At 39.7% G+C, this 18807-nt stretch overlaps 1 protein-coding gene across 2 annotated transcripts in view; it reads left to right on the top strand.

The window, feature by feature from the left end:
- The first annotated feature begins 6399 nt into the window (after positions 1 to 6399).
- The window catches only part of LOC138327310 (uncharacterized), a 37626-nt gene continuing 25218 nt past the window's right edge, over positions 6400 to 18807 (top strand). Inside the window, exons 1-2 of one of the 2 annotated variants that reach the window (XM_069273299.1) lie at positions 6400 to 7456; positions 18209 to 18371. In XM_069273299.1, coding sequence (XP_069129400.1) covers positions 6547 to 7456; positions 18209 to 18371 — 1073 coding nt within the window. In that variant the 5' untranslated portion in view covers positions 6400 to 6546. The remainder of the gene's footprint in view (positions 7457 to 18208; positions 18372 to 18807) is intronic. The other variant, XM_069273298.1, reaches the window with a different exon arrangement.

Below are 18807 nucleotides of genomic sequence, written 5' to 3'. Positions count from 1 at the left end.
TATTCTATGAAGGCAACGAAGGGATTAGCCGCATAATAGAATAATTGGTAATTCAAGATCATACAGATAATAGTTTGAATATTTCTTTCTTTCTTATATCAGAGATTTAAATACTATTTAAATCTCTGCTTATATTGATGTTATAATGAAATGTGTGTTTGTTTGGTAAGCTTCCCTTTCTTTTTCATACATGTTGTGTGACGATGAGCTCGAGTGACAACCAAAATCATAGAATTTTTTACGTCTTCTGGAGAAATTAATAGAAACATAACGTATCCGTTAATATAATAAACTTTACATCAACAATGACTATAAATGTGTATATCGTGATAATGTCGACTGGGCACTGAAGCTAAATACATTTCAAACCACGCCTCGGCTCAATCATGCATGACTCTTATCATTCCACATCAGTGAAGAGGGCAAACGTATCTGATAGAAATTCCTTGATCCGATTGCCCAATTATTGGATGACGTTATGCTTCGATTGAAATAAAACTATTAAATGTAATATCTGGACGAATCACTCAGAGATCTGACTTTGGAGAAAATTAAAAAGCTCCTCATACCAATAGGATAACTTGGTGTCGACCGCAATGTTTCCGATGATATTGGTGTGAATGTTGTGACAGCATTGTATGTTTACGAACCATATGATTAAATCCTATAAAATGTATTTTTAGATATGATATGTCATGTGACTCGGTATGTCACAATGCCCTAAATTGTCATGCCATCCTATCACAGTGTGGTAATTATATAACTGGCCGTGGGTAATTCACTTGACCTCAATACCGGAGACTGGAAACAAGGCTGTGATATATGGGACAGTGCTGGTGTAAAGCGGTATATGATTGACACGTAAAGATGACGAGGTACATGTCGGTCACATTGATCCAGATCATGTAGGAATGGTACCGATCGATACAGTGGAGCTCTTCTACACGACTCCATCCATCTCATAGCTTAATTACTTCAGGCATGTTTCACTTCAATATGTCAAAGCTCTTGTAATGATAAATTCACAGGGAAAAAATCAAATGTGACTTTGAATTGTCACTTTTGAAAACATTTTAATTTTCTGTATGTCGAAGCTACGGACCTCTACTATTTGAGATGAATACGTGATAGTATTATGTGTAGATGTGTACCAACCTTTGCTGCCAGTTCCATGACTGACAATCTTCCTTAATAAGGAAACATTTGCTTTCTAAATCAAACAAGTGAAATATTGACGATATATCCAAACTCAAGCCACAGATTAAACATTAACACTGGATATATCGACCGACACTGTAGCTAATTCTCTCCTATACATTCACCTGATTCCTGATCGGCTAATTGGAATCGATTGGCGCGCGATTTTCATAGTATCCCATCAATCACGTGTCATGTTGTTTGGCTGCTTATTAGGAATGGCATGAACATCCGTATAACTTCTCCATCTATAATATTTCTGACATGTAACAACCTTATAAAGATATTAATCTTCTTCGATTCGTGGTCATAACATCGCTTGGTCGAATTCTGAATTACAACTTTCAACAGAATCTTTGCGTTATTTTTATCGGGATAAGTGACTTACCGTTCAGATAATAATGACATTTCACATTTCCTCGTCGTGAATCTGAACGTGAAGATCCTATTTACAATCAACTGTTGGAACCATGGAAACTGCCTTAATATCAGCATGTAACATGTATCTGGAGCTTCAGAGAGCTCAGGATAAGATATGTCTGTCCATTAACGGTCTGATGTTTTAGGAGCTAGACAAATATCAGTGTGTATTAGATTTTGATTAAAGTATAATTTATTCCAGAAAACATCTTTGTTCAAATTTAGAATTGTTTATCGTCAAATCCGCCGGTGAATTGCTTTCCTTAAAATGTGTTTTTCTCTATTACCCTCTTCCTAACCTCAATATAAGTTTTTATTACAATACCATGTGTGTAATGGAAAACGTATATGTGTTGTTAACCAAAGCATTCCACTACTACCCATTCTACCATGGCCCTCTCAGCCTGTCCTCGGCGGAGGAAATGACTCGGAATCCATTCACAACCCCTACTGGTGCGGGATGGTTTTTTAATGCTATGTTTGAGGTATTTTACACATGGAAGTTATCAAGCTCCACATATTTACCATGTTTTTATCTTGCGATTTCCTCGTTTCAATCACCCAGACGTTTTGTTACTGAAATCTAACTTCTATAAGTACGACTCGAGTTGGTAATTTCAGACAGACATTGAGAAAAAAGAGCATCCCGCAAGATCTTCTATTTTATTAATGCAGCATGTTATATTGGTTTTATAACGGCAAGTCAGACATTTATCTGTCAACCTGATTATCTAGGTCGTACATGTTTTGTCAAATTTCCGAAACACATGTCTTATGCGGAAGTTAGCTGAATGGTGATCAGATCGCGGTGGCTGTCCAGTTGACGTCATGGGCTTTAAAGTTCAAACGGACTTAAAATCAGAGTCTGATAAATGTTCATATCTTTGGGATTCGTGTTATTTGAAATATTTTGAGCTATGGAAACCTGGTCTCAATCCTGCGTTTTCAAACTGAAATAAAAGTTGGCAAGATATCTGTGAATACGACATCGTTGATGCTGTTCCAAGGTATTTAAAGTCTAGAATACCGGTCATCAAGTCTATGTGGGTTTTTTTATCTTGCTGAAGTTAGATTAGACAGTCATTTCATCGTATCAATAAAGTCCTGCTGTAGGTTAAAATGATTGTTACACAGCAACCATTTTGGCGAGGAACGCGTTAATGGCTTTTTGTTTACATGTGATAGAGAACATGGTGTCGGTGCATTCGATGGTGTCTGTCATGACATGGTTGTTTACCCTGATACACGCTGGGGTGCTACTGTATCTACACTGATGTTACAGGGGCAAATCAATTGGACGTCCGCCATTATTTGACAGGGTGCATTCGATTTGAAATGGCATTTCGTTAACGACGTCTTTGTTTGTGTACAAGAATCGGCTCGTCTTCTGTAAATAACTCTTTGAACCTATTGCTATCAATATGTTTACCGTAGCTCCTCGGACAGAGGCCTCAATTCCATGTGATAGGGTTGGCCATTAGGCGAAGATTTCCTTTGTGTCTTTAGTTTGTTTCTGCCCACCGTGATTACCAAATGCTTACTTAAAAATCTTTTTTCCAGTCGTGAAGTGATTTGGCCTATTTATTTCATTAAAAGTCCATTTGTTTGACAAAACATGTGTCATTGAAAAAACAACCTCATGTCCTCACCCTACTGAACACTTTGAACAGCCCTTGGCTCGATATATTGATTACTTTGGCCCCTTTTGTCACTATAGGGAGTCGTGAGTGCTCTTCGGCGTTCCTCTGGGACAATTTGATGTTTGTTGATCTCGAAGGTGGTATAATGAAAGTTGCTGTTTTCTACAGGTAGGATAGATATTTAATGCTGACAACAATTTGGTTTTGTATCTCAGTGTCCGTCAGGTTGTAGGTGAACCTAGCGTGAAGAACGATTTGGTTTGGACGGTACGCACGTTTTCCTTAGGATGTGCGAACAACAATATGACGATGTAAGAAGTTGTTTACGCCACTTTTTCTGTTACATATTCAAGCTTTTAACGAGGCTATCCACTATTGATGAAAACACCTTGGCTGTAATAAACATCTATATATGACAAAGAATGGCCGATTTTGTCTATGTTGTTTATCTGTTAGGAAGAGATGGTAAGTTTTATGGCTGTACGTTTGTGTTGGAGGAGGTGGTTTTCTACTTGATAAGTTTCATATCTAACTTCGTCTGACAGTAACATAAAACAATCATGCAAATAAGTATTAACGTCAGTCTGTTTAAATCATCGCCCGGCTGTGCTCTTTACTTCATTTTTATCACAGGAGCCCAGCGGTATAGATATTGATGTCCATAACACAAGATCCCCGATACTCCGGAAATATAAATGGCCGATCTTTTCCGCCGCCGGTTTTTATATCGATGCGATTTTATGATAAGACAGGGTGCTTCGTCCGACAAGTGATCTTATTCAATTTGTGAAATTCGTTCGGTGATATGTAAAAATAAGTAAAAAGCCAAAGCCATCTGGACCTTGTAACGGCTATCGAAGTAGGGGGGTTTGAGATCGATACGTGGTCTTTGCCTGAAACAGCCTCCATCGCAGCACACACACACATAAATCGAGGACAATTAAGTGATCGTTTAGCCACATGCCGGTCGTTAGTGGTCCCTAAATACCCACTGGATGGTGGTTGTTAGCGCGGGGGCCACACATGTATACAGTATTGGCCATAAAACACCAACCCACTGTGGCTACTACAAAGTAACTAACTTTATTTATATGGCTATTATTCCATCTGCAGTATTCGGCATGTTTGTATTGTTAGATAATTAATGGTAGCCCATAATTACTAAATCCTGTCGTGAATTTGAGGAACTTATTCCCTCGTTCTATACAATGATAACACTTGTCCTACTACCAGAGGACGTCAGATAAGTCTATACAATGATAACACTTGTCCTACCACCAGAGGACGTCAGATAAGTCTATACAATAATAACACTTGTCCTACCACCAATGAGGACGTCAGATAAGTCTATACAATGATAACACTTGTCCTACCACCAATAAGGACGTCAGATAAGTCTATACAATGATAACACTTGTCCTACCACCAATAAGGACGTCAGAAAAGTCTATACAATGATAACACTTGTCCTACCACCAGAGGACGTCAGATAAGTCTAAACAATGATAACACTTGTTCTACCACCAGAGGACGTCAGATAAGTCTATACAATGATAACACTTGTCCTACCACCAGAGGACGTCAGATAAGTCTATACAATGATAACACTTGTCCTACCACCAGAGGACGTCAGATAAGTCTAAACAATGATAACACTTGTCCTACCACCAGAGGACGTCAGATAAGTCTATACAATGATAACACTTGTCCTACCACCAGAGGACGTCAGATAAGTCTATACAATGATAACACTTGTCCTACCACCAGAGGACGTCAGATAAGTCTATACAATGATAACACTTGTCCTACCACCAGAGGACGTCAGATAAGTCTATACAATGATAACACTTGTCCTACCACCAGAGAACGTCAGATAAGTCTATACAATGATAACACTTGTCCTACCACCAGAGGACGTCAGATAAGTCTATACAATGATAACACTTGCCCTTCCACCTATAAGAAGGTAAGTGTCGTAAGAGGCCACGGAATGTAATATAAAGGATTATTCTATTGAACTATGAAAATCGATTCCTAAGATAACATCCTAATATAGGTCTACCTTGTGACATAGAACATTTTGTTATAATGAGATAAAAATAGTTACGAGTTGGCTCAATACAGAAAAATACAGAACACAAGTGTTTTGATTCCACGAGCACCTGTTTACATCCGGCTGCTGTATCTCGGGGTCTGATTCCGCGGTATTTGTATATATTTTACAGTAACACAGTGGTGCCGAGACCATCACAATTCTGTCATCGAGCTGGGATAATTCCACCCAGGAATTTTCTTATTCCAGCAACTATAACTATAACCTATGACGTCAAATACTCAGGCCGCGCCGCTGTTCCATTAGCTTCAGACATGTTTAGCTAATTCGAAAAGTTCCTGTAAAAACTAGTCAACGTTTTGAGTGAAAATTGAAGCCAAAATGGATCTAGGTGTACTTTTACCAAAATTAATTGACCGCAAGTAAATAGGCTTGTGTTTGGTCTGTAGTTTCTTTATACGCTGAGTTTTGAAATTTCAAAGCGCGAAGAAAAAAATGTAAATTTATAACTCTCGTGTCTGCAAAAACATATAACTTCTATGATGTCTGTATACTGTATGAACGGTATTTTATAAGCATTCACCGACATGTATCAACCGAAGAGTATAAATCCGTCTGAAAACTAGAACTAGTGTGACAAAGAACAAAGGATATGTACTCTACTTGTCATATATATGCTACATCACCCCTACCGTTCTAACCAGGGAGGGGGACGACCATTTTACATATCAGCATATACAACTTTAAAAACCTAACAGACTAATAGAGTTTTCAATGTCTGTTGAATGAATTAGCTTTGAAGAAAAAATCATTACAGTGAACTAAAATATGTTGATCCAAAATATACGCTGTTCAGTTGTTTTGTTCTTTTATACAAAAAGTTGAGTTCTATCAATAGAATGAGAGAATTTATTGGTGCGTTAAGCTGACGTATCTGTGGAGCGAGGGGTGACAGGTTCCCCCGGCGTGGCGGGGGGCTGGACGGTCAGCCCGCCAGTACTGGCGAGTGGTGAACTTAGCATAGAAGTGAAACCTGCAGGGTGCACGTACATCTCTCAAATCGAGGTCAGCTCGGGGCATCCGAACCGATAAGAAGATAGGCTAATCTCCCCCAAGTCATTTCGTTCTGTGAAGCGGGGAGTACCTCGCGGTTCTAATTCCTTGAAATATGAGAGAGCGGGAATTATGCTGGCGAGAGCTGAGTGAGTAGGGATACGGAACAGTAGGAGTGTAGAGATGGAGGCCGAGCCGGGAGCCCTGGAAGGTACAGACACGGCGCTAGTGCAAATAGAATCACATTACCAGTATGAACCAATGTCAGGATATGTACCTGAACATGAACAGGACCTTTTACCCGAACCTCTATCAGATGAAAGTGAGCCAGAACTTTTACCAGAGCCTGAATATATTCCCGAACCAATTCCACCACTGGTGCCAGAATATATAGAGGACAGTGAGCCCGAGTGTTTACCAGAATCTATGGCGGAACCCTTACCAGAACCCATACAGGAACCTATACCTGTATCAGTTCAGGAGCCAGTGCCGGTCCGGGAACCGTCACCTGAGCCCATTCGGGAACCGTCACCTGAGCCCATTCAGGAACCTATACCTGTACCAGTTCAGGAGCCTGTACCTGTACGAGAACCTTCACCTGAGCCTCTTCAGGAACCTGTACCTATTCGAGAATCTTCACCTGAGCCCATTCAAGAACCAGCACCTGTGCCCCCTCAGGAGCCAGCACTTGTGCCCGTACCTGTGCCCCCTCAGGAGCCAGCACTGATGCCCATACCTGTGCCCCCTCAGGAACATACACCTGTAAAGGACGACGTCCCACCTGTACAGGATACTGCGCCTGTACTGGACACTACACCTGTACTGGACACTACACCCGTACTGGACATAACACCTACTCAGGAACCTAATTCGGAACCTTATTATGTTGAGCAAACGGAGGACCAAGTTATAGATGCCAATGTAAAGGCTGGAAACGGTGATGCTGCAAATGTTGTTCGTAATGATATAAGCGACCAAAATCAATTGGATGTGGAGAAAGTGGAATTGGTAGAGAGTGAAGTCGTAGACTTAGAAACAGTTGCTGAAGAAGATGACGCTAAGACAGCGGGGCTTTGTGTTTTCTCTCAATGCGGTAAGTATCGATTGAATATGTGACTTGCGTTTTATTCAGTATGGTGTTCTTGACGGCAGCCATCACGCCCCTGTCTAAATAAACAGCATTGTTTACTTGAAGGCCGGTAGCCATCGCCCACGTCCAAACATTTTCCCACAAGTGTATAGATATGTAGACTTTCCCACAGACTTCCATGTACTAATTACGTTAGTCGAATGTCTTGCTCTAACAGCGTCCTGGCTGAAAATGCTGGGAATTCAATTTACCAGTGCTTTATATTAGATCTGATGATAATTCGTTTGTTTGGTGGATTTTAACAATATTGGCTTTGTTAAAAGGTCGTGTGAAATCGGCAACGTTAATTGTACAAGTGCAGAACACAGTTCCAAAACTGCATTTCTTTTTTTAATGTGTAGTAATGGTGCTGTGAGACACCAAACCAGAGCGATGTCTGAGAGGGCTATATACTACCAAGGCCATCCCCACAAGTAATTACTTGGTGTGCGCTTAGCTACATCGTAATGACTTAGACAGCGTATCCCCGTCCCGGCGGCAATCAATCTCCCCTTTGGGGCTGTTTGGGCCCCTGTCAGACCGTTTTCAGTCCCCCTTCATTTACACATATTCGGTTGCAGGTTTTGTTTTTAATGTACAACAGGCAATCGGTGAGACATCAGTCGGCAAGAAAGTATGTTCCAAAACGCTGTAGCAGTGTATACGGTGTTGCTGTTTAAACAAACAATATTGTAAGGACGCCAACTCGAGCCAGATTTCAAGCATTGGTATTTTAGAGATTTTGTTGAGAATCCCCGCGGGGATATTTGGCGATAGGAAATGTATTCCAGTGTGTAGGGCTGAGATAAAAGTATTAAAATGATCTGTATCACATCCCGACACATGAAGCACCTGCTATATTTTGCGCGTGCTATACACTCGGGAGAACGCCAACACCGGCTTTCTCTAACTTGTCTATGTTCTTTTGGCGTGCTGGGACGGTTGAATTACAATTTCACAATATTATCTCATTTATGGACAATCAGAGGCGACCCTATGTGAAACCGGGTTCATCATTGCCATTATATAGTTAAACCAATGAAAACGCAGATATCAATAATGCTTTCGTTGAATTTTGAAAGTTATTTTATTTTCATGCGGCAGCCAGGTACCATATGAGTCATTCGGTTTATTTTGGTTCGATCTACTGTGGGTGTTTGGCACCGATAAGACAAACACACACACATATATCGATGTTATCAATGACGATGCTATTTTTTACAGCATTGTGAACGTCCTTTCTCTGTTTAGTATTTGTTTGAGACGAAATTCCTTTTGATTTAAAATGTGGATAACGTCAGTTTTAAATTGATAAAAATTGAAAGAAACTTTGCCTGCTGCTTAAAACAGGATGCATTTAATCGAGAACAACAGTCAAAAATAAGATGCATTAAAAGTTAGAAGTGGATGTTCGGTTTGTGTTTCAGTAAATGTGTTACCTCAGTATCCCCCTTAGTGTCTGTGTGTACAGATGGATGATAATGAATACTGTAAAATTTGAAGTGCACCCTTCATCATAGATCGCTCTTCGATAAGAAGAATGAGGCTATCATTTGTGAAGTTGCAGCATGTGAGATTGAACTCAGATTTGTTTTGAAATCCTTATAACACGTCAGATGTCACTTGACTTAGAGTAAAATTCTCTGTAAGCAATTAAGTTGGCACATTCCAATTAAATTGATACCAGATGTATACTGTGAAGTGGCCCTATCAGCGATAAATGGTGTTTGTCAAGTGGACGTCTGGTAGATACTGATTGGTAACGCTGGTCCACTTTGTTCGGTAATGTCGTCTGGTAAATACTGATTGGTAACGCTGGTCCTCTTTGTTAGGTAATGTCGTCTGGTAAATACTGATTGGTAACGCTGGTCCTCTTTGTTCAGTAATGTCGTCTGGTAGATACTGATTGGTAACGCTGTTCCTCTTTGTTCAGTAATGTCGTCTGGTAGATACTGATTGGTAACGCTGTTCCTCTTTGTTCAGTAATGTCGTCTGGTAGATACTGATTGGTAACGCTGTTCCTCTTTGTTCAGTAATGTCGTCTGGTAGATACTGATTGGTAACGCTGTTCCTCTTTGTTCGGTAATATCGTCTGGTAGAAACTGATTGGTAACGCTGTTCCTCTTTGTTCAGTAATGTCGTCTGGTAGATACTGATTGGTAACACTGTTCCTCTTTGTTCGGTAATGTCATCTGGTAGATACTGATTGGTAACGCTGTTCCTCTTTGTTCAGTAATGTCGTCTGGTAGATACTGATTGGTAACGCTGTTCCTCTTTGTTCGGTAATGTCGTCTGGTAGATACTGATTGGTAACGCTGTTCCTCTTTGTTCAGTAATGTCGTCTGGTAGATACTGATTGGTAACGCTGTTCCTCTTTGTTCGGTAATGTCGTCTGGTAGATACTGATTGGTAACGCTGTTCCTCTTTGTTCAGTAATGTCGTCTGGTAGATACTGATTGGTAACGCTGTTCCTCTTTGTTCAGTAATGTCGTCTGGTAGATACTGATTGGTAACGCTGTTCCTCTTTGTTAGGTAATGTCGTCTGGTAGATACTGTTTGGTAACGCTGTTCCTCTTTGTTCGGTAATGTCGTCTGGTAGATACTGATTGGTAACGCTGTTCCTCTTTGTTAGGTAATGTCGTCTGGTAGACACTGATTGGTAACGCTGTTCCTCTTTGTTAGGTAATGTCGTCTGGTAGATACTGATTGGTAACGCTGTTCCTCTTTTGTTAGGTAATGTCGTCTGGTAGATACTGTTTGGTAACGCTGTTCCTCTTTGTTCAGTAATGTCGTCTGGTAGATACTGATTGGTAACGCTGTTCCTCTTTGTTCAGTAATGTCGTCTGGTAGATACTGATTGGTAACGCTGTTCCTCTTTGTTCAGTAATGTCGTCTGGTAGATACTGATTGGTAACGCTGTTCCTCTTTGTTCAGTAATGTCGTCTGGTAGATACTGATTGGTAACGCTGTTCCTCTTTGTTAGGTAATGTCGTCTGGTAGATACTGTTTGGTAACGCTGTTCCTCTTTGTTCAGTAATGTCGTCTGGTAGATACTGATTGGTAACGCTGTTCCTCTTTGTTAGGTAATGTCGTCTGGTAGATACTGTTTGGTAACGCTGTTCCTCTTTGTTCGGTAATGTCGTCTGGTAGATACTGATTGGTAACGCTGTTCCTCTTTGTTAGGTAATGTCGTCTGGTAGATACTGTTTGGTAACGCTGGTCCTCTTTGTTCAGTAATGTCGTCTGGTAGATACTGATTGGTAACGCTGTTCCTCTTTGTTAGGTAATGTCGTCTGGTAGATACTGATTGGTAACGCTGTTCCTCTTTGTTCAGTAATGTCGTCTGGTAGATACTGTTTGGTAACGCTGTTCCTCTTTGTTCAGTAATGTCGTCTGGTAGATACTGATTGGTAACGCTGTTCCTCTTTGTTCAGTAATGTCGTCTGGTAGATACTGATTGGTAACGCTGTTCCTCTTTGTTCAGTAATGTCGTCTGGTAGATACTGATTGGTAACGCTGTTTCTCTTTGTTAGGTAATGTCGTCTGGTAGACACTGATTGGTAACGCTGTTCCTCTTTGTTAGGTAATGTCGTCTGGTAGATACTGTTTGGTAACGCTGTTCCTCTTTGTTCAGTAATGTCGTCTGGTAGATACTGATTGGTAACGCTGTTCCTCTTTGTTCAGTAATGTCGTCTGGTAGATACTGATTGGTAACGCTGTTCCTCTTTGTTCAGTAATGTCGTCTGGTAGATACTGATTGGTAACGCTGTTCCTCTTTGTTCAGTAATGTCGTCTGGTAGATACTGATTGGTAACGCTGTTCAGATACTGATTGGTAACGCTGTTCCTCTTTGTTCAGTAATGTCGTCTGGTAGATACTGATTGGTAACGCTGTTCCTCTTTGTTCAGTAATGTCGTCTGGTAGATACTGATTGGTAACGCTGTTCCTCTTTGTTAGGTAATGTCGTCTGGTAGATACTGTTTGGTAACGCTGTTCCTCTTTGTTCAGTAATGTCGTCTGGTAGATACTGTTTGGTAACGCTGTTCCTCTTTGTTCAGTAATGTCGTCTGGTAGATACTGTTTGGTAACGCTGTTCCTCTTTGTTCAGTAATGTCGTCTGGTAGTTACTGTTTGGTAACGCTGTTCCTCTTTGTTCAGTAATGTCGTCTGGTAGATACTGATTGGTAACGCTGTTCCTCTTTGTTCAGTAATGTCGTCTGGTAGATACTGATTGGTAACGCTGTTCCTCTTTGTTCAGTAATGTCGTCTGGTAGATACTGATTGGTAACGCTGTTCCTCTTTGTTCAGTAATGTCGTCTGGTAGATACTGATTGGTAACGCTGTTCCTCTTTGTTAGGTAATGTCGTCTGGTAGGTACTGTTTGGTAACGCTGTTCCTCTTTGTTCAGTAATGTCGTCTGGTAGATACTGATTGGTAACGCTGTTCCTCTTTGTTAGGTAATGTCGTCTGGTAGATACTGTTTGGTAACGCTGTTCCTCTTTGTTCAGTAATGTCGTCTGGTAGATACTGATTGGTAACGCTGGGCCTTTTTGTTCAGTAATGTCGTCTTGTAGATACTGATTGGTAACGCTGGTCCTTTTTGTTAGGTAATGTCGTCTGGTAGATACTGATTGGTAACGCTGTTCCTCTGGTCCTTTTTGTTAGGTAATGTCGTCTGGTAGATACTGATTGGTAACGCTGTTCCTCTTTGTTCAGTAATGTCGTCTGGTAGATACTGATTGGTAACGCTGTTCCTCTTTGTTCAGTAATGTCGTCTGGTAGATACTGTTTGGTAACGCTGGTCCTCTTTGTTAGGTAATGTCGTCTGGTAGATACTGATTGGTAACGCTGGTCCTCTTTGTTAGGTAATGTCGTCTGGTAGAAACTGATTGTGTAACGCTGTTCCTCTTTGTTCGGTAATATCGTCCCTCCCCTGTTGATGACGCTTACAAACACAGTTTCTTTAACTCATCCATGCTCTTCTCAAAACAAATGTTTGGAAATGACAACCAAACGACTGATGGTGTTTGGTTTTCCAAAGGTTTTATTTATGTGGTCAACATCATCACAAAATAACAGCAATATTATCGACATTGAATAGAAAATACATAAATCTAGATGATAACTATTCTTTGTTGTTGTGATGTATGAAAATAAGTTTTGTTGTTTTAGATAAATGGGTAGTTAGGAATGTTTTAACAATCGTTGACAACATCATATATGGGTTCACATGTAAAAGAGTACCAGCCTGTAAGTGAACAATATTGAATCATACTGCAGATATCCTCATGTCCGACCTATTCTGATCATGCTGCAGATATCCTCATGTCCGACCTATTCTGATCATGCTGCAGATATCCTCATGTCTGGCCTATTCTGATCATGCTGCAGATATCCTCATGTCCGACCTATTCTGATCATACTGCAGATATCCTCATGTCCGACCTATTCTGATTATACTGCAGATATCCTCATGTCCGACCTATTCTGATCATGCTGCAGATATCCTCATGTCCGACCTATTCTGATCATATTGCAGATATCCTCATGTCCGACCTATTCTGATCATACTGCAGATATCCTCATGTCCGGCCTATTCTGATCATACTACAGATATCCTCATGTCCGGCCTATTCTGATCATGCTGCAGATATCCTCATGTCCGGCCTATTCTGATTATACTGCAGATATCCTCGTGTCCGACCTATTCTGATCATGCTGCAGATATCCTCATGTCCGACCTATTCTGATCATACTACAGATATCCTCATGTCTGGCCTATTCTGATCATGCTGCAGATATCCTCATGTCCGACCTATTCTGATCATACTGCAGATATCCTCATGTCCGACCTATTCTGATCATACTGCAGATATCCTCATGTCCGACCTATTCTGATCATGCTGCAGATATCCTCATGTCCGGCCTATTCTGATCATACTGCAGATATCCTCATGTCTGGCCTATTCTGATCATACTGCAGATATCCTCATGTCTGGCCTATTCTGATCATACTGCAGATATCCTCATGTCTGGCCTATTCTGATCATACTGCAGATATCCTCATGTCTGGCCTATTCTGATCATACTGCAGATATCCTCATGTCTGGCCTATTCTGATCATAATGTGGAGACTGTCTTACAATGTTTACGTCACACATACCTTGGTGGACTTGCATCTTAACACTGAATATCAAAACAACTGCGTGGTCGGGTTTTGGTATGGACTATATTCTAAACAGTTAATTCCTAAACTGTTTAAGAAATAACTATATAATGTACTCTACACTTTGATAAGAACATTTTATCCCAAAGTTGATCCTATAGAAAATCAATTTATTACGATATTGACCTAACTTTTACAACTCTTCCCAAAAAGATTTTAGTTTCGATTTTTGCCCTCTATATCCCTAAGGTGTTTCCAAAGACGATCGAAAACGACAACTTCGTTGTCATTTTTGCAATATGTCCTAAATTGCATTTCTTGTGTCTTTATTATCTGTAGTTGAGTGTTTTCTCCGCATTTGGTTCATCTTCGATCTCAAGGGGTTACAATCACATATGCTCTCTTCAAGAAAAAAGAAGAGAGCGTACATTGTATGTGTTCGGAGATAGAGAATGTTTTTTTACTTAATTTTATGCATTATGATGACAACTGCTTCACCAATTGTCATGGCAACGCATTTTTAAAACCCATATATGATTATTATTAGGTTTGGTTTTTAGCTAACCTTGAGGACATTCAACTCGACTTTTACTGCTAACTTCAGTGATAAGTTGTGGAATGATATAATGATATGTTGCTTGGTTTTTGGTTTTATTTATCTAATATTTTTTTGTTTTCTGTTGTGTTTTTCCTCCTTATATACATTTGTCCTTTTCGAATCAACAAAACACTCCCAACTTGAAAAATGTTTGTTTTCAGTCCATTTACATGGATGCGCATGTGTAGACCTCACACGTTTTCTAGGTGATAATTGGTCTGCAGCTGATACCGTAAGGACTTCAGCTCGTCGTAAACATCAGTCACAGTTCAAAAACACCTGTAAACCAACAACATTAATCCAGGGATTCCATCTGTCTGTGGTACAGTAGTGTTGCTTCTTCAAATGTCGGCACCAGCAACGTACAGTTATGCTGCGGATAATCAGTTGAGATCCTCGTATTTCAAGAGGGGTAGCACCCGTAGTAGACTAATGTCAGGGGGCGCTATTGTTCGTAAAATCAACAAAGACAGAAAACGTAAATGCAGATACGGTAAGAGTCTCCTTTATGGCGTCTGTACCAGATCGTCAGCTATCTTTAAAAATATTCTCTTAAATGCTGTGCTGTATTTTGAAATCCACCGTCTGAATCTGTCTATTGTCAAAAAACTAATGAAGTTGAGTACGGCGGCAATTGTGCTTTTTTCTATGCACGATTTCAATTCCAATATTTGAACATTATGGAATCGTTCCATATAAGATGATCGCCATCTTTGTACTGAGTTTTCCATCACAACAGTGCTGATATACGAATATAAACTGGAAATCCCGAAGGAACTGGTCAAAATATACCATATATCGTGTAACAATGCTTTGATGTACTTTTTTACTAGAGATTTACATGCGAGACACACGGCGTTGGGAAATGCGTCAATCGCTTGTTATTTCCGCACATTATGAATTATGTTAGGACGATTACTTGGTGAGTTGTATTGTAGATATAATAACTTTTTATTTTTCTGCAGTACTTAGTCAGTCAATCTATACGGAATCTTATTTATGATTTATGATATGGATTATCCGTGGTTTTTTTTTTAACTTTCTTTCTTTTTAGCCCACCATCATCAGATGGTGGGCTAATCAAATCGCCCTGCAGCCGTGGTCTGTCGTCCGTCGTCCGTCCGTAAACAATGCTTGTTATCACTATTTCTTAAAAACTGCTCCAGGGATTTTGTTCAAACTTCACATGGAGGGTCCCATTGGTCCATATTTGTGCCAAGCAGATTTTGAGGCTGATCGGAAAAACAAGATGGCCGCCAGGCAGCCATCTTTGATTTTGGCAGTTGAAGTTTGTTATCGATATTTCTTGAGAACTACTGAAGGGATTTTGTTCAAACTTCACATGGAGGGTAACCTTGGTCCCTATTTGTGCCATACAGATTTTAAGGCTGATCGGAAAAACAAGATGGCCGCCAGGCGGCCATCTTGGATTTTGATAGTTAAGGTTTGATATCCCTATTTCTCAAAAAGTGCTGAAGGGATCTTTCTCAAATTTAATATGTAGGTTCCCCTAGGGCCCTTGTTGTGCATTTTGCATTTTTGGACCAATCGGTTGAACAAGATGGCCGCCAGACCGCCATCTTGGATTTTGATAGTTAAAGTTTGTTATGGCTATTTCTCAGATAGTACTGAAGGGATCTGTCTCAAATTTCATATGTAGGTTCCCCTAGGGACCTAGTTGTGCATATTGCATTTTGGGACCGATCGGTCAACAAGATGGCCGCCAGGCAGCCATCTTGGATTTTGTTATTCAAAGTTTGTTATCGCTATTTCTCAGAAAGTACTGAAGGGATCTGTCTCAAAATTCATATGTAGGTTCCCCTAGGGCCCTAGTTGTGCATATTGTGATTTGGGACCGATCGGTCAACAAAATTGCTGCCAGGCAGCCATCTTGGATTTTTATATTCAAAGTTTGTTATCGCTATTTCTCAGAAAGTACTGAAGGGATCTGTCTCAAAATTCATATGTAGGTTCCCCTAGGGCCCTTGTTGTGCATTTTGCATTTTTGGACCAATCGGTTGAACAAGATGGCCGCCAGACCGCCATCTTGGATTTTGATAGTTAAAGTTTGTTATGGCTATTTCTCAGATAGTACTGAAGGGATCTGTCTCAAATTTCATATGTAGGTTCCCCTAGGGACCTAGTTGTGCATATTGCATTTTGGGACCGATCGGTCAACAAGATGGCCGCCAGGCAGCCATCTTGGATTTTGTTATTCAAAGTTTGTTATCGCTATTTCTCAGAAAGTACTGAAGGGATCTGTCTCAAAATTCATATGTAGGTTCCCCTAGGGCCCTAGTTGTGCATATTGTGATTTGGGACCGATCGGTCAACAAAATTGCTGCCAGGCAGCCATCTTGGATTTTTATATTCAAAGTTTGTTATCGCTATTTCTCAGAAAGTACTGAAGGGATCTGTCTCAAAATTCATATGTAGGTTCTCCTAGGGCCCTAGTTGTGCATATTGTGATTTGGGACCAATCGGTCAACAAAATTGCTGCCAGGCAGCCATCTTGGATTTTTATATATGTAAAATTTGTTATCGCTATTTCTCAGAAAGTATTGAATGGATCTTTCTCAAATTTCACATGTAGGTTCCTCTAGGGCCCTAGTTGTGCATATTGTGATTTGGGACCGATTGATCAACAAGATGACCGCCAAGGAGTCATCTTGGATTTTGATAGTTGAAGTTTGTTACCGCTATTTCTCAAAAGGCACTGAAGCGATCTGTCTCAAATTTTATATGTAGTATGTTTGAAAAAGTTTAAAAAGTAGAGAAAAGATCCATCTTTCCTTTGTCAGATATAGATCATTCTTTGGTGGGCGCCAAGATCCCTCTGGGATCTCTTGTTTAATTTAGTTTTTTTTTTCTCGGATGCAAAGATAGGTTTTGTTTTCCCGACATGATATATAGATGATTGCCATGGCTGGGACCCTGATATGAGCATACGTACATAATTATCCTCCTCTTGCAAGATGCCTCTCATTCAACATTAACATTCCTATTTATTTGTATATTAGATATACATTTTACATTTAAATCATTCACTCAGTCATCCTTAATATCATTCATTGAAAACTTGTAATATATTCATTATGTGATTCATTCATGGTACACTCTTTTCACACTCTGAAGCTTGTTTATTATTTATTCATTCATTCTGTATTTATCCTTGCGTTTTGTATGAGGTCACGCATTATCTAAGTTTATCTGAAATATTCTGAACATAATTTAATTAAACAATTTTCGTTTTCATATATTACAAATTACTTAAAGATAGGAATTTGACTTTTTTACATCCATGATGTAAAAGTAATTTCTGCTTTAGTATACTTTACATCATGTCGACATTCCACATTGACAATTTGAAGGACAATAATGCTGTATTGAGTAGAACTGACTCTGGGACTTCTTGTTAACATGCATAGTACTTGATGATTTATGACTTATAATGAAGGAGTGAGGCTAAATCTTCGCTTGTTTAGTGCTAATAAGTTGCAGATACTGGTGTGATCACATCACCTAAGTGTAATAGCGATTTAACAAATGAAATAGTATTTGGATATTCTTATAAATATAATGATACCTTTGTGGAGATTTAGCGTCATACGTTAAATAACCCCTGGTGGAGCCTTACAGGTTCCTGCCTTTTATTTCAGATTTTGCTAAAAAAACTTACAAGGAGAGTTAAACCAGAAATACGTCACACGGGGCGTCAATTTGAATTAATTTAAAATCGTTGTTTGTGAAAAATCGTAAAACAATGATTTGCATTTTCATACAAGTTTTAACGAATGTTCATCGCTAATATTGTTTTTTTCCGATACTGCACTATTACGTCTGTGATTGTCTGGCAATCAAGTGTTTAAATGTATCAAATGTGGCCTTGATTTTGGTGTCGTCACTTGTATTAACCTACTTTACCAACGAGTCGTATTTTTTATATTTTCAGCCCGAAATGACAAATGCAGTGACCGCCTGTTGCACTGTCTGTCCCAGGTGCCGTGTGCCAGTCTGATAGCATGGATTATCCTGTTGATGGGGCTTGGTGGCCTCACTGGCAGCCTCCTGATTGGTGTACAGAAAACACGTGACCTGCTCGATTCCGACCAATGGTAGGTGTAGATGTCGAATAGACTGAAAAATAGTATCTGAGCCTAGTTGTTCAAATATCAAAGTATTACGACAATTTTCGAATCAGATAAAATAATTTCAGTTAAACTTACTCGACAAAATGTCATTTTTTCTGCAGCACCCAATTTTATCTTCTTGCCAATGTTAGGCAAGATATAATCAGATTTCACGGAAAATGAGAAATGAAAATGTCACTAATCATGTGAATAATCTTCTTCAATATATTATTACTGCCTAACTAGGAACTACGGGAACAGTGGATCACTCCCTCATCGTACGACTTTTGACGTGGTTATTTCTAGATAGTTCTTCATGGTTATAAATTCATATCATGCGATAAAGTGGCACTCTCTTTAGTCAATGTAACGATATATTATAACTGACATTCGATATAGTGGCACTCTCTTTAGTCAATGT

Source organism: Argopecten irradians, chromosome 7, assembly GCF_041381155.1.
Source record: "Argopecten irradians isolate NY chromosome 7, Ai_NY, whole genome shotgun sequence".
Taxonomy (NCBI): domain Eukaryota; kingdom Metazoa; phylum Mollusca; class Bivalvia; order Pectinida; family Pectinidae; genus Argopecten; species Argopecten irradians.
Note: the sequence above shows the minus strand (reverse complement) of the source record. Positions and strands in the feature narration are given on the sequence as shown.